Below are 14,212 nucleotides of genomic sequence, written 5' to 3'. Positions count from 1 at the left end.
AATTTAGGACCAATAATATTATTTGAAACATAAAATCAAACACCTTTTTTGATCATAATAAACCTTTTCAAAGTCTGCACACAGTCATATCAATAAATTAAAACAGATTATTCTAATGCATACTTTAAAACTACTATAAAAATGATAAAAGTAACTTCTTTTACTACAGTTTTGATTGAAGTATAACATATTAATTTGTATTAAATGATAATTTCTTATTATAAAAAACAATAATATTTAGCTTTAAAACATCTAATCTAAAAATTGCTAATGATAAGCTATCCACCTACTTTTGAAGTGCGATATTGTATGAAAGGAGTAGTAAAACCATAGAACATATTTTTATAATCTTTCTTAAATGATTATTTTAATAGCTTTTTAATTTTATAGAAAAACAAAGCTTAATTAAACTCTGGTTCACAGTAAAAAATGCTAAAGTGCTATATAATTTTAGAGATCAAACCAAATAACCCAAAATTTATTGAATCAAAACAAAGAACGTAATTCCAAAAGAACGTCAATCCGCCAAAAAATTCCAACATTTATAAATACAAATAAATATTATTAACTAAAATTTCTCAGAAATTCCTTAAGCCTTAATAAAACCCAAATCAAAAATATAACAAATGTTAGGGAAAAATAAAACTCTCAAAGGTGAATATGTGGTAAACTAATTTGAAATATCAAAATACTACTTCCAGAAAAAAAAACTCACATAACATACAAGAACAGCAGCTGATAAATAAAAAAAAAAACTCTAGATTTACAATATTCAGAAAAATACCTCCAAAAAAGGAGAAGGCATTAATACATAAATAGGAACAAAATAACGCTTACTATGAAACGAGTAAGATATGTTGTGATTTTAATGAAAGTACTTTGTACAAAAAAAGGAGGGAGAAATATAATTTAAAAAGGTATTTCAGAGAAATATTCTCCGTAAAATTTGTTCACATTAGTTTACAAAAAGCTATGACGAAGACTTTAAAAAATAGGCATTTATATTAAAGAAAATAAATTCTATTTCAGCACATATTAGTCGAAATATAAGTGAATTTTTATTTATACTTCCATCAACAAAACTCAATTAAGCATGATAGAGCTTTGTAAAAATGTTTCACCAAAAAAGAGTTCATAGGAGCATCAATCATGAGTTGTCATTTCCAGAGTCCTCATTATCTTCAGGCAGGTTATCATCATCATCTTCTTCTTCATCTTCATCATCATCCATATCATCACCATAGTCATCATCATAAAAATCAGTCATATCAGCTTCTTGTTCTTTTGGCTTAGCACTATATTTAATGCAATACTCCTCTCGGGTGGTGGGAACAGTCACATTATCCTTTTCAGCCTCACTTCTCGTGGCCAACACTTGTTTTCTTAGAGGAAATATTGATAAATCAATAAATAACCATTTAAAATCAAAGCTAAACTCAAATTCTAAAATATGTAGGGTTTATTTAGCAATCTAAAAATATAATGAGGTAGAAATAAATTTTAAGAAGTTTAATCTATAGTAGTAAGCAAGTATACATATATTTTATATAGCATATCAATTATTGAACATAACACATTGACTGATAAGTTTCCGGTCTGACATACAGATCGCGCCGTAAATGCAAAATTAGTATTTTGTTTAGCAAGTCCTAACCTTAAAATAAAAGGTGTCAAAATTTTATAACGATCTGCCGATTGATTTTAAATTTACAGCGATTTTAATCGAACACCTATTGAAACAACGGATAAAAAAGAATTTCGTGCTCTTATTAAACATTGTTATTTAATGTGAAAAAACACGGTAGAAACTAAAGCTTGGCTCGATAAATGTTATCCGGGTTCTTCACCAGGAAAATCGACCATTATTGACTGGTTTGCTGATTTTAAACGTGGTTGTACAAATGTTGAAGATGCGCCACACTTTGGATGCCCTAAAGATGTGGTTAATCCGGAAAACATAATAAAAGTTCACGAAATTGTTATAAAAAATCGCAAAGTGAAGTTGCATGACATAGCTGATATTCTAAATACTATATCAAAAGAGCGTGTAGGCTTTATTTTGCATGAACATTTGTTTATGAGAAAGCTGTTTTCGAAGTGGGTGCCGCGTGTGCTAACAGTCGACCAAAAACAACAACGAAATGATGATTCCGAGAGCTGTTTGACATTGTATCACACATCCCCTATTCATCAGATTTGGCTCCTAGTGACTTCTACTTGTTTGCAGACTTGCCGAAACAAACACCTATTTTGAGGCCAAAGATGGCTCTTTTTTTAAGAAAGGTATAGAGATGTTAGAGAGGCGATGGAGTGATTGTATATCTCTTAAAGGAGACTATGTTGATGAATAAATTTGAATTTTACTAAAAAAGTTGTGTTTACTTCATTAGACCGGGAACTTATCAGCCGATGTGTTATTTGTGCAAAGAATCATACAATATCATAGATTTTCCAAAAAATTAAAAAAGGGCAGGATGATTTTTCAAAAACAAGGGCACTAATCTTGCTAATTATATCCAGTTAAATTAGTGCCCTTTAAAACGGAATTAAAAATACCCAAATAAATATGAGAAATAATATTTTATATTATTTAACCTAAAAATAATTTGCAGCAGTTATGGTTTATTGAAGCACTTGGTTTCTGCTACTGCAATCTCTTTTCATAAAACAAACGAAAATTATTTTTTCGGAACAAATAGGGGACAACATTTTTACAAAAAGGGCAAGGAGGGTGCAGTTACCTCTGTGAAAAGGCAGGCTGGGTATGCCTCCCCTCTAACAACACTTACAGAAAACACTGAATATTTCACTTTAAAATTTTCTAGACCCCTTAAGCTTTCAATTTTAAAATACATGGCTAAGGCAACGTTGCTTTTAAAATCTTTTGATAGATTCCTGATTTTCAACATATCACAAGCCACAAACTCAAATTTCACATTGAGTAATTACTTTCTTAACTAAATTAATTCTTGACAATTTCATTCACTTAATTTGTGATGATTCCGTCTTGTCAACAACTTTTCAGGCAATTTTTGACCAAAGATTTCCACATAGTTCTTGCAATACTAATTAAACGTACATATGAAGTTACTTTTTAACATACTACATTCACAATTATTTCAAAGATAAAAGGATTTGCTAATCGGTTTTTAGGCAATATTGCAATGGATTTCGAAATGATTTTTAATCTCATTTATATTTTCATTCCATAATTTTTTTTAAAACAGTTAAAATATTTTCATATGGTATTGAACATACTAAAATACATTCTGCAGATTATAAATTTTTTCTGTCTTATTTCATTGATTGTGAAAGTTTTATCTAAATAATATGGAAAAGGCGAAAAAAGAACCAAATGTAAATAAGGATTGAACCTAATTTTTAAATTATAATTTTGCATTAGTTGCATAGAAAAAATTTACTGTTTTATAGATAAATATATTTTAATTATACCCATTTAAGTTTAAGCATATTTAAATACCAGTTTAAGTTTATTAAAAACATAGCGTCCCCTTAAATATTGGAAAAAAAATTAATTTGTTTGCTAAGAATAAATAGAGAATAATATATATATATATATATATATATATTAATGTTTTCTGATCTAAATTTACTCCTTAAATCATTTGATATGGTCATTTATTTTAGGGTCAGAGCAGGGGACATTTATTTCATTATAAACACTTTTAAGAAGCATTATGACTTAATTTAATATTTGCTCACATTATTTAACAATCAAAAATGGCAAGTTTCTTCCACAGTGGAATAAACTTTTGAAAAAAACTGGCTCAAAAGAAATAGGCTTCTACTAACCCAAATGGAAGACTCTTTTTTAAAAAGAAATATCAGATATCTAAACAATTTTTTAAACACTTCATAATTGCAATCTAGTTTAAATAATTGAGTTATTTAATGTGTCATTCTTAAATAAATAAAATCTAAAATTTTTTATGAATTTCTTAGAAAATTAAAACAATTAGTTTTGATATTTTATGTTAAAGAGTAAAACTTAATTTTATAATTTTGTAAGGAACTGTTAAAATAACATAATCAAATTTTATTAATATCACTAAATTAACAAATCACATTCTAAACTTAGATACAACTAAAAACATTAATTATAAATAGCATACTGATTATTCTAATCAAATGAAGTTAAGTATGAATATTCAAACCAACTCTGAAATAAGATTTCTAAATCATCTAAAAACTAATAAATAAATAATTTTAAAAAAAAATTAAACTTTCTGCTACTATATTAAATTTAATTTATTTAAATCTGAGTTATTATTATAATACTTTTTGTTATATGATAGTATTGGTCATTTTTAGTTTCTTCCATTTTCCGGGAAAAATAGGTTTCTTTTGGACAAAATGCCTTTAACATAGATATTTTTGAGGAAAACCATTTCTAACTAAACATTTAAAATTTGCAGATTATCAGTAGTAATTAAACTTAAAATTGTAAATCTTTTTAATTTTTTCAAATTTGTTACAATCAAACTGAAAAGATTTATAAAAATAGAAAATAAAAGTATATAAAATATTTAAAAAAAAAAGAAGCTTGTTTTCTTTCCCTTCTTTTTTTTAAACCATTTAGTTTAAACCAAGGTTTAAGCCACATTGGTTGAGCCCTACCAACTAGCTAACCCTGATAAGTAACCAAAGCTGAAAAGTTAAAAAAGAGAGCCTAAAAACAAAATTGGTATAATAAGTTGTAATAGTTAGTGAGCAAAGTGATTATGTTAAAATTTCATTCCAACAGACTCTGAAACTAGTCCTGTGTTAATGCAATAAAAAAATTTGGAAATTTGTTGTTCAGAAATAAAAACAATAGAGTACTAGTCTAAAACCACTTAACACACCAACAAAAAAAGTTATAAATATTAACTATATAATTTAACTTTCACATTAGAGGCAAATCAAATAATCTTATTATGGACATAAGGATAAAAACATTACTAAAAAAAAAAAGAAGGAAAGTTTACATCAAAATTTTAATGAAAAACTCGCAAACTAGGCCTTTTTTTCATATATATATATATATAAAGTTTTTTTTCTTCCCAAGCTTAGATTTTATTCACCTTCTTCCAGGAAGAAATAAATTTCGTCCAAGATTAATATCAACTACGATATTCATGCAACTTATCAGGAGTTATTCTATTTTATAACAGTTGTTGAACAGTCGACCCAATTTCGGGTTCTTGACTAATTTAACTTCAACTCCGTAGCCTTGTAATTTTTAACTCAATCCAGAAGACAAAGGAACTTCAGGATCAAAAATTCGGAGAAATTTACCTTTATGGTGGAACTAACACGCATTTGTGTTACATGGAGAAGAAAATCACAAAACCCTCACAAGGGAATATAACCCATGATCCGCCTACCACTGAGAATATTTTACGCCAACACTTTGGTCGGTGCGGAATTCGTATCGACCAGCCAATGCTGGGATTCGAACCCGGTTCACCACATTGAAGGCGAACCCTCTATTCCCTGAGCGGCTTTTACGAGTTATTACGAAAAATTTACTCATAATTGTGTAAACATAAAGCCCTGATCTTGAAAAGAATCTGTAATCTGTTTAAGACTTTTATGAAAGGCCCATTATTGTAAAAAATCTACTTGTAATTTGATTAATATAGGAAAATAAGGTCTTGTTTCAATGAAGGAAAAAAATAAAAACTATATTTTTCAAGGAGTCTTAGTTGTTTTTCAAAAGAAAAGTTCTACAAAGGGTCTATTTTCATGATAGCAATTAAATATTTTGTGAAGGATCCATTTTAGACTTCTTTTAAAGCTCTGATTTTTCCTAAAATAACTCTAAAATTTCAGAAATATATTGAACATAAAATACCTTATAATATTCTCATATTCTTTATGTTTACCCTTGGATTCCTTCCAGCGACGATACATTACTGAAGCATCTACATTAGCGGGAGAGAAAGTGTTCGGCTCATTTAATAAAGAGATCACACTGAGTAGGACTGTCCTGAAGGAAGAAGAAAGATTTAATGACATGCACATTAACTTTTCTTTATAATTATTATTTGAAATCATGGTACCTGACATTCTGTGTAGGATTCCAACGTTCACAAGGCAACTCACCACTCTGTGGGTCATCAACAGGAGGATGCAGGATGGATATGCATAAATCTCCATTCTAAAAGTAAACACATTCATAGATTATATCTACTTTTGCAATGCAATTCAAAATTGCCTTGCTTCAAATAAATTTTTTTTAAATAGGACATTTACAAAAAACTGCACAGTAAAAAGTGAAAAATAAGAACTCCATGATCAAAAATATATCTGTAATTAATTTTTCCAATTAAAGATATTCTGTGTACAGTGTACAAAAGAACATATTAATAAGCTGTGATCTAATAATTAGATTTCCATGTAATAAAACTCCTTAAATAATGCTAATTAATGTAGAATAATTAGGAATGTAGTTGAAAGTAGGAATGCATTTAATTAAGTATGCAGTTGAAAGTTTGGTTTTCCAAACATTACTTTCATTTTTTGAACTTAATAATATATTATATGTACCCAAGATAATTTTATATGAAACATAACACTGATAAACATCATATAAATATCTGACATGGTGTTTACCTTTTCTGATGTTTACCTTTCCTGTTATGCTGATTTCAAATCTGAAAACTGTTTTGTTCTATCACATCTAATTTTTAAGATACTGACAAAAATTAATTTTTGTAGAACACTATTTAATTTTCATAGTTCATTTAATTTTTTGCGCACTGCATATGCCCATTGGCTTAAATATTTATCATCATTGAGGAATTTATTTTAAATAATCCAAAATATATTTACTACAAATAATCCCCAAAAAAGGTAAACTTGGATCAGAGCTATGAAAAAATACATTTGAAGATAAATCAATAAACGACGTAACACTTAAAGATTCCGCTTATGTGCTTGGCAGAATTCATAGTGAGGATGCAAATAAAAAAGTTTGTAAGTATCCTCTGGAATGCGTAATTCTCCAAACTTAAAACTAAATTTTTCTTTTCTACATTAAAGGTAGGAGAAAAAGAAAAAATTCTAAGTATAAAATTGCAGTGCTATTTCTCCTTGATATAAGTGTTTGATAAGATCTAATTAAAAACTTTCAAATCAAATCTAACTTTTTTGTTAAATTCTTTGTTATGTCCATAAAACCCTTATAAACACATTTATTAATCGATGGATAAAGAGGTACAGAATCTATAGTTTGTCCAAAAACTATAATTTATTTCCCAACTTTGAGACTACCTTTCCCTCTTTTCTTCGTTAAAAAAAAAAAAAAAAACTAAATATTACTTGAAGTAGTAGTCGTGAACCAGCTCATAAGAAGATAAAGTAGAATTTGTAATTTTTGAAAATTTAGAATGTTTTAAAAGATTTAAATTTTAAAAAAGAATCCGCTAAAATAAAAAGGACCTGGAAATTTCAAAGTTTTGGGTCCTAAGGACATGTCGCTTCAGAAGTCTTGTGGAACCACTAAATACAAACCTATCATTAAAATATATAACGTGAATGGAACACAAGTGAATTTGCAATCTATAGTAGATATATTAAACTCTAACTATAACTTAAAATGTATCAACTTTTAGTTTAATTAACAGCAAAAATTAAAATAATAAAACATACCTCATACACATTGGGATGCCATACTTTAGAAAGAAAACGAACAGAAGGAGGAGAATATGGATAATCATGTGGAAATTTTACATGAGCCTAGAATAAACAAACTATTTTAAAATTTTAAAGCTTCAGTTGAAAATGTAGTATATCTGCATATCGATAATGAATACAGGAAGAAAAAAGAACACTATCTAACACAATAAATACATAAAATTTTAGAGCAACATATGCATTTAAGTTGTTTACAGTGTTACAAAAAACACTAACAGAACTATTAAATATATAGGACCTTAAAAACTATATGGAAAGGTTGGGGATAACCCAGTGGTGTAGTTTTGGGGAGTGCTTGGGGGTCACAACCCCTCCGAAATTAAACATTGCATGATTGATTAATGAAGTAATGTGTGGTAAGTAGGATGTAGATATAAAAAAGTTTTCACTATACATTTTTTGTAATTTAAACATTTGGAATATATATATATATATATATATATATATATATATATATATATATATATATATATATATATATATATATATATATACAGGGGCGTACGCAAGGGGGGGGGTTTAGGGGTTTAACCCCCCCCCCTTCAGCTCAGACAGTGAATTTACAAAATAATACAGACAAAAATAAAAATTTTAGTAGAAATTATGCGGGTTATTATTTTTTAAGACTATATATTTTTATTTGCCTTATGCCTACTTTTTTTTTCTCACGGTATTTCTCAGAAGACTGATAAAACATTTACTATAATAGGGTTGTATTTTTGAAACCAAATTCATGTGATACTGTTACGGGCGAGCCCCGATCACTGGTTCCTTTCTGACCTGCCAGTCGCGATAGTTTTCGAGACTGGCTGGCATTCGCGAGGTCTGGAATCCTAGACGTTCTGTCGTCTTTGAGACAATTCGAGAATTTTGTAGATGCGGTTAAAAAAAATTATATGAAAGGGGGTCACATTTATTTTCGATTTTGGTCAGACTAAGAGTTATCTCTGCCGCTTGTCCTTCGGAGCTTGTTTCTAAATCTGTTTTGTTTTGGAGACACTGTGCTCGTTGAAATTATTCATTCCAACTCGAAACTTTGAGATCGTAGCTCTCAACTTTGCGAAACGTTGAGACTCTTAAGAACATTTTAGAGTCAAGCAGAAAAAATGCTCAGTATACCAGCCCTCGATTTCAGAACGAAGTTATTGAGGTTTGCAATATTTTAATCCTGCAAAAACTAGTCAGCAAGATTAATGATGCAACTTGCTTTTCCATTCTTGCAGATGAAACAACTGATATTGTAGGTATAGAGCAATTATCGTTATGTGTTCGATATGTCGATAAAGAAAATTTTAACATCACCGAACAGTTTTTGCAATTCATTCCGGTGCATGACTTAACCGGAAAAGCAATAGCAACAACAATATTAGACCAATTACAGTCTATGAAAGTTGATATAAAAAAGTTACGTGGACAGGGGTACGATGGTGCTGCATCAATGAGTGGAAAAATTAATGGTGTACAAGCCCACGTAAGAAGTATTGTCCCGTCAGCACTCTATGTACATTGCTCTCAATTTGGCTGTATCAAATGCACTCATAGCCTCAATTTGGCTGTATCAAATGCATGCGAAATAACTGGCATTAGAAATTGCTTAGGGACAATTAAAACATACGACTTTTTAAATACGCCAAAAAGACAATATGTCCTATCTTCAGCAATAGAGGAGATGGAAACCAGCTCTAAGAGGGAGAAAATTAAACAGCTATGTGCAACCCGTTGGATGGAAAGATACGACTCAGTAACCGCTGTGGTGGAACTTTTCGAGCCTATCGCCGAAACACTACAAAAAATACCAGAATGGAAGGATAAGGAATCAGCTACCCAGGCTAATTCTTTACTGTGCACAGTATCTAATTGCCAGTTCGTAATATCTCTTTTGTGCATTTACAAAGTTTTCACCATAACAATCCATCTCTGTAGATACCTACAAAAAACAAGCATAGATTTGATAGAGGCAGTGAGTCTTGCAGAAGATGTCATTCAAGATCTAAAATTAATGCGTGAAAATGCCACTGAAACATTCTCTGAAATATTCAGCTCTTCTTCTCTTATGCTAACAAGCATTGGATCTTCCACTTCCATGCAAATTCCTAGAATAACAGGAAGACAGAAAAATCACGATAATTTTCCCTCATCGACACCGGAAACATATTTCAGAGTTAGTGTTTTTATTCCATTTATAGAAAATTTTATAACACAATTAAACTTAAGATTTGTATCGCATCGTGATATTTTGAAAGGATTTCAGTGTCTTCTACCTGCCGATCCTTTCATTTGCCAACCTTCAAACATAAAGGCTTTTGAAGCATTAGTGGAATTTTACGCTGGAGATTTGGATACCTGTAAAGAAAGCCTTAAGTCTGAACTAAAACTCTGGTATAAAAGATTAAAAAGGATTAGTGAAGACGGAGGTAGTGTTCCAAAAACTGCGGCGGATGCTCTTGGAATGTGCAATAAAGATATAACACCAAACATTTTCAAACTCCTAGAAATATTGGTCGTTCTACCTGTTTCAACGAGTGCAAACGAAAGATCCTTTTCGACTTTGCGCCGTATGAAGACTTATTTACGCAACTCAATGGGAAATAATAGAATGAATGGATTGGCGCTCTTAAGCATTCATAGAAAATTTACCCCAGCTGTCGAAGACATTTTAAACGAACTTGCAAAAAAACCCCGTCATTTGGATATTACAGTATAAATCAATAAATTTTTAGCGTGTTTGTATAGTGGTTTAATTCCCTATTTGTTGGTAAGTCATTTTTCAGTTAAATTCATTGGTTTTCTATGGAATATTCACATTTACATGGTTATTATTCTGGTAGCTGTTACAGTATGAGTAGTTTTTTCTGGCTTGATTTATTCCTACTTTTTAATAAAAATAAAATATTTTACCTCTTATTATAAAAAAAATTATATTCTTAAACTTAAAAAATAAAAACAAAATTTAACTAAACAATGTTGTAGAAATAAAAAGTCAAAATTGTCTAGCTGTCTAAATTAGGGAAGTAATAGTGCTTTATTACATACTCGAATTTCTTTTAGTAACTTCTGAAAATTATGAACCCCCCCCCCCTTGAAAAAATTCTGCGTACGCCACTGTATATATATATATATATATACATATATATCAGTAGGAGAGAGATAACCGAGTAACCCCCCTCGAACATAAATTAAAACTAGGCTACTGGGGTGACCTATATAACAACTGAAAAGGAATAACTCATATTTCTTTTAAAAAAACAAAAACCTTTTTAATTTTACTTGTTGACAACTTTTTAATTATTACATGAGTGACCAAGTATCTATATTCATCATCATATTGATTAATAAAGTAAAATTAGTCCTGAAGATGAACATTTCTTAAAATGTTGTCATTAAAAACGTGGCTGGTTATAACTGGAAACTGCTTTCCCAGTCCAGCGTAACAAAGAGTCAGGGTTGGAATTCTGGTTTTGGACAGGACACGTGGGTTTTACTGTCTTAAACTGGGTAAAACTGTCCTAAACTGGGTAAAACTGTCTTAAAGAGTCCCAAACCTTGAACTTTGGTAAAAGGTAAAAATTCTATAGGTGTAACCATTGTACACATAATAATTACATGTATCGATAAATATTTGCTATTTTTTATACAATTTACTATAACTTATTAAAAGAAAATAATATAATAAAATTGGAAAAAGTTTATAATTTTTGAAGCTCCACAATTCATTGAACAACAAAAGTGAATACCTAATCCTTTAAATATAAATATGCTTTTAATACTGATTAATAATATTTTTGCATAAGGATAAATATGGCAATATTAAAAAAATAATAATTTTCCTAAAAAAAATACTAAATTTGTTCAAAAATTAACCTTTTATTTTTCACAATATTTTTTTAAAAAAATGTTATAATTTCTGCATTACAGGATTATAAAAAAGACATCTATTTTTAAAAAAAAAAATTTAAAATATAAATATATTAGTTTAAATTGAAAATACGAAATAACTGAAAAATGTATTAACAGTTTTGAAGGGCATAACATCAGTTTCAGTTACTGACACTGGTGATGTATCACCACTATGCTAAAAGAATTGAACATGAATGAAATAAAAGTATTCTTGAATAGTACTATAGATAAATAAACGTGTTTACGACAAACCAAGCACTTAGTCCCTAATATTTTAACCTGTATGGCAAGGCCAAACTGCAGTTATGTACTATTGAATGAGAGGACCAATTGAATGAACTTGATTACTGATTAATCTTCCTTTGTTTAAATTGAAGAGTCAAACAATATTAATAAAACATTATACTTTTGAAAACAAATATTCTCTAGTATATTTAATTATCAATATGTTATTAGTTCTATGTTTTTTTTACCCCTTAAATATTGTTCAGATAAAATTGTGACATAATTTGAGTAAAAGGGTTTGGACAGTTTTGGACAAAGGGGTTTTGGACAGGACGGTTTGAACCATGGATTAATCCATTCTGTCCTAAACCTTGCCAACCCTGCAAAGAGTATTTGTCTTGCTTTTCTCCCTGAGACTACTTCTGAAATACAGAATCTGATTAAGTCCAGGTGAGAACATACTTTTACATATATTCCTTCTATGCAGTTTGTACTATTGAAGATCAAAATGGGTTACAGGCAGCATAGAGCAGAACTCTCTACCTATGACACCACTTCGCATGCTTTTACCATTAGTGTGTGGAGAGTCATAGAAGAAGGAAGTATATCAGTTTCTGACTAGATATTCAAATAGATTAAAAACTTTTAAGTTAGGAACCAAAAACTATATTGAGCATAGTTGGGGGAAAAAGCAGCGCGGAATTTATAAAAATTACTTTTGACAATTAAATACAAAAAATTTCAAGAAAGTGGAAAATATCACAGTAAATTCCTATATAACTGAGAAGAGGAGGAGAAGGAAGGAGGTAAGGTCAACACACAGAACAGGACTTCTCCCCAGATGGTGTATACGAGCGTTACGATCACGAATATCAAACATTTAAGCAATGGTAAAAGTAGATATTCTGAGGTAACATAAAAATGAAGCTGGCATTTAGCGAATATAAAGACAATTGTAAATTATGTGTCACAAAATTTATAGCGCTCAAAGCTTATATAGAGTTATACCTATTATTTACAAAAGAAATAGGGGATATCTCCGCAACGTGATCTGCCGCACCAACTACAATATCCAAGGTGCTAATAATTCTTAAGCTTGCAAATAGTTTTTTTTTTTTTATGTAGATGTTAGCATTACCCGGGGGTGGCTAAAAGTTATACCTTTCGAGTTGGTCAACTTCTGTGAAGTTTTTTTTAGTTTCTAGCGGACTGCTGTTCAAGAGTTTTCACCACCTGGCAATTATTATTCCGCAATTAATCACGATACGGAAATCTCCCCAGGCAAAACACTACTGGACATTTTAATCACTACATAAATTCTAATTTTTAAATTTAAGAGAATCTGTGATAAATAATTAAAAATTTTGTCTTCAGTTTCTTTTCTTATAAAAAGTTTTCACTTTTAAAGGTAATACTTTCAAATAAAAATTATAACCAAATGAACAAAGTTCAGAATTCTGAAATTCTTCTAAAAGGTACTTTTATGATGCTTGAATTTTAGTGAAAGGTCCCAATATATACATAATATTGTCTTCAGTTTATCTTGACAATCTTAACTTATAATTTTCATTAAATAGTTATAAATCTTTTCCCATACATATTAGTGAGATAAATATTCTTTATAAAGCTGTGAGCTGGTTTTATCAGAAAATAAACAAAAGAAACTCACTTTAAAATATCCTCCTTCATAAAGTGTTTCAGGGGGGCCAAAGAGAGCTACTTCCCATTCCATAAGATTATCGTCATTCGCTAATTTCACTCTAAAGCCTTCAACGGGTTCTTCCTGTAAGCTTTTGAACTCCAACGCCAAGGCTCTTAAAGCACTGCTTGAAGGCTGTTGCGCCATTGATCAGTTTATAAAAATGTAGATACACAAAATTCTAATTTATTCTAATGGGAAAATCATGAATTCATTGTTCTTCATGGATTATTGAGATCCATTTAAACATTCGAATATGTAACAATTCTTTCAACAGACGACGAGAAACGGACTTATTCTTCGTGGAAATTAAAAAAAAAATTTTTATAATGGAGCTTAACGACCTTGTAAATCTTATAAAATTCTATTAAAGATAAAATTTTTATTTAAAATTAATCTCTTCTTTAAGATCAAATTTTAAAAATTGCAATACCACTACCTAAACTGAAGTTCTTTTAGACATTGCATTGCATGATTTATAAATAAATAAATTTCATCGCTTTGTTTCCAGCTTGCGATCACGCTGTTGCCATCTACTGAAAATAATGTCCTAAGATGGAATTGTATGCATGAAGGTTACAGTCAGACATATTCGTTGATTGGTCGAAGCACTTTCCTCTTTTATGTCGCCATGTCGCCAAATGGAGATTTTTCAGATTGAAAATATCGATCGTGACACATCTGAATATT

The 14,212-nt window shown here is 29.7% G+C and overlaps 1 protein-coding gene across 1 annotated transcript; it reads right to left on the bottom strand.

The window, feature by feature from the left end:
* Nucleotides 1–1,035: 1,035 nt before the first annotated feature.
* LOC107447550 (ubiquitin-conjugating enzyme E2 R2) lies at nucleotides 1,036–14,069 on the bottom strand. The gene is made up of 5 exons (XM_016062483.4): nucleotides 13,493–14,069; nucleotides 7,657–7,743; nucleotides 6,066–6,163; nucleotides 5,858–5,992; nucleotides 1,036–1,382 (listed from the first exon to the last, which is right to left on the bottom strand). Exons 1-5 carry the CDS (start codon nucleotides 13,667–13,669, stop codon nucleotides 1,148–1,150), a joined length of 732 nt encoding a protein of 243 aa, XP_015917969.1. The 5' UTR covers nucleotides 13,670–14,069; the 3' UTR covers nucleotides 1,036–1,147.
* Nucleotides 14,070–14,212: the final 143 nt, after the last annotated feature.

This window comes from Parasteatoda tepidariorum, chromosome 7, assembly GCF_982258835.1.
Source record: "Parasteatoda tepidariorum strain Cologne lab strain chromosome 7, Ptep-v5.0, whole genome shotgun sequence".
Classification (NCBI taxonomy): Eukaryota; Metazoa; Arthropoda; class Arachnida; order Araneae; family Theridiidae; genus Parasteatoda; species Parasteatoda tepidariorum.
Note: the sequence above shows the minus strand (reverse complement) of the source record. Positions and strands in the feature narration are given on the sequence as shown.

Excerpts from the sequence above, each read along its gene's own strand:
- LOC107447550 (XM_016062483.4), bottom strand. The coding sequence starts at position 13,669 with ATGGCGCAACAGCCTTCAAGCAGTGCTTTAAGAGCCTTGGCGTTGGAG. Across the intron at positions 7,744-13,492 it reads ATGAAGGAGGATATTTTAAA|GCTCATGTAAAATTTCCACA; the intron begins GTGAGTTTCTTT and ends TGTTTATTCTAG. Across the intron at positions 1,383-5,857 it reads GAATATGAGAATATTATAAG|AAAACAAGTGTTGGCCACGA; the intron begins GTATTTTATGTT and ends ATTTCCTCTAAG.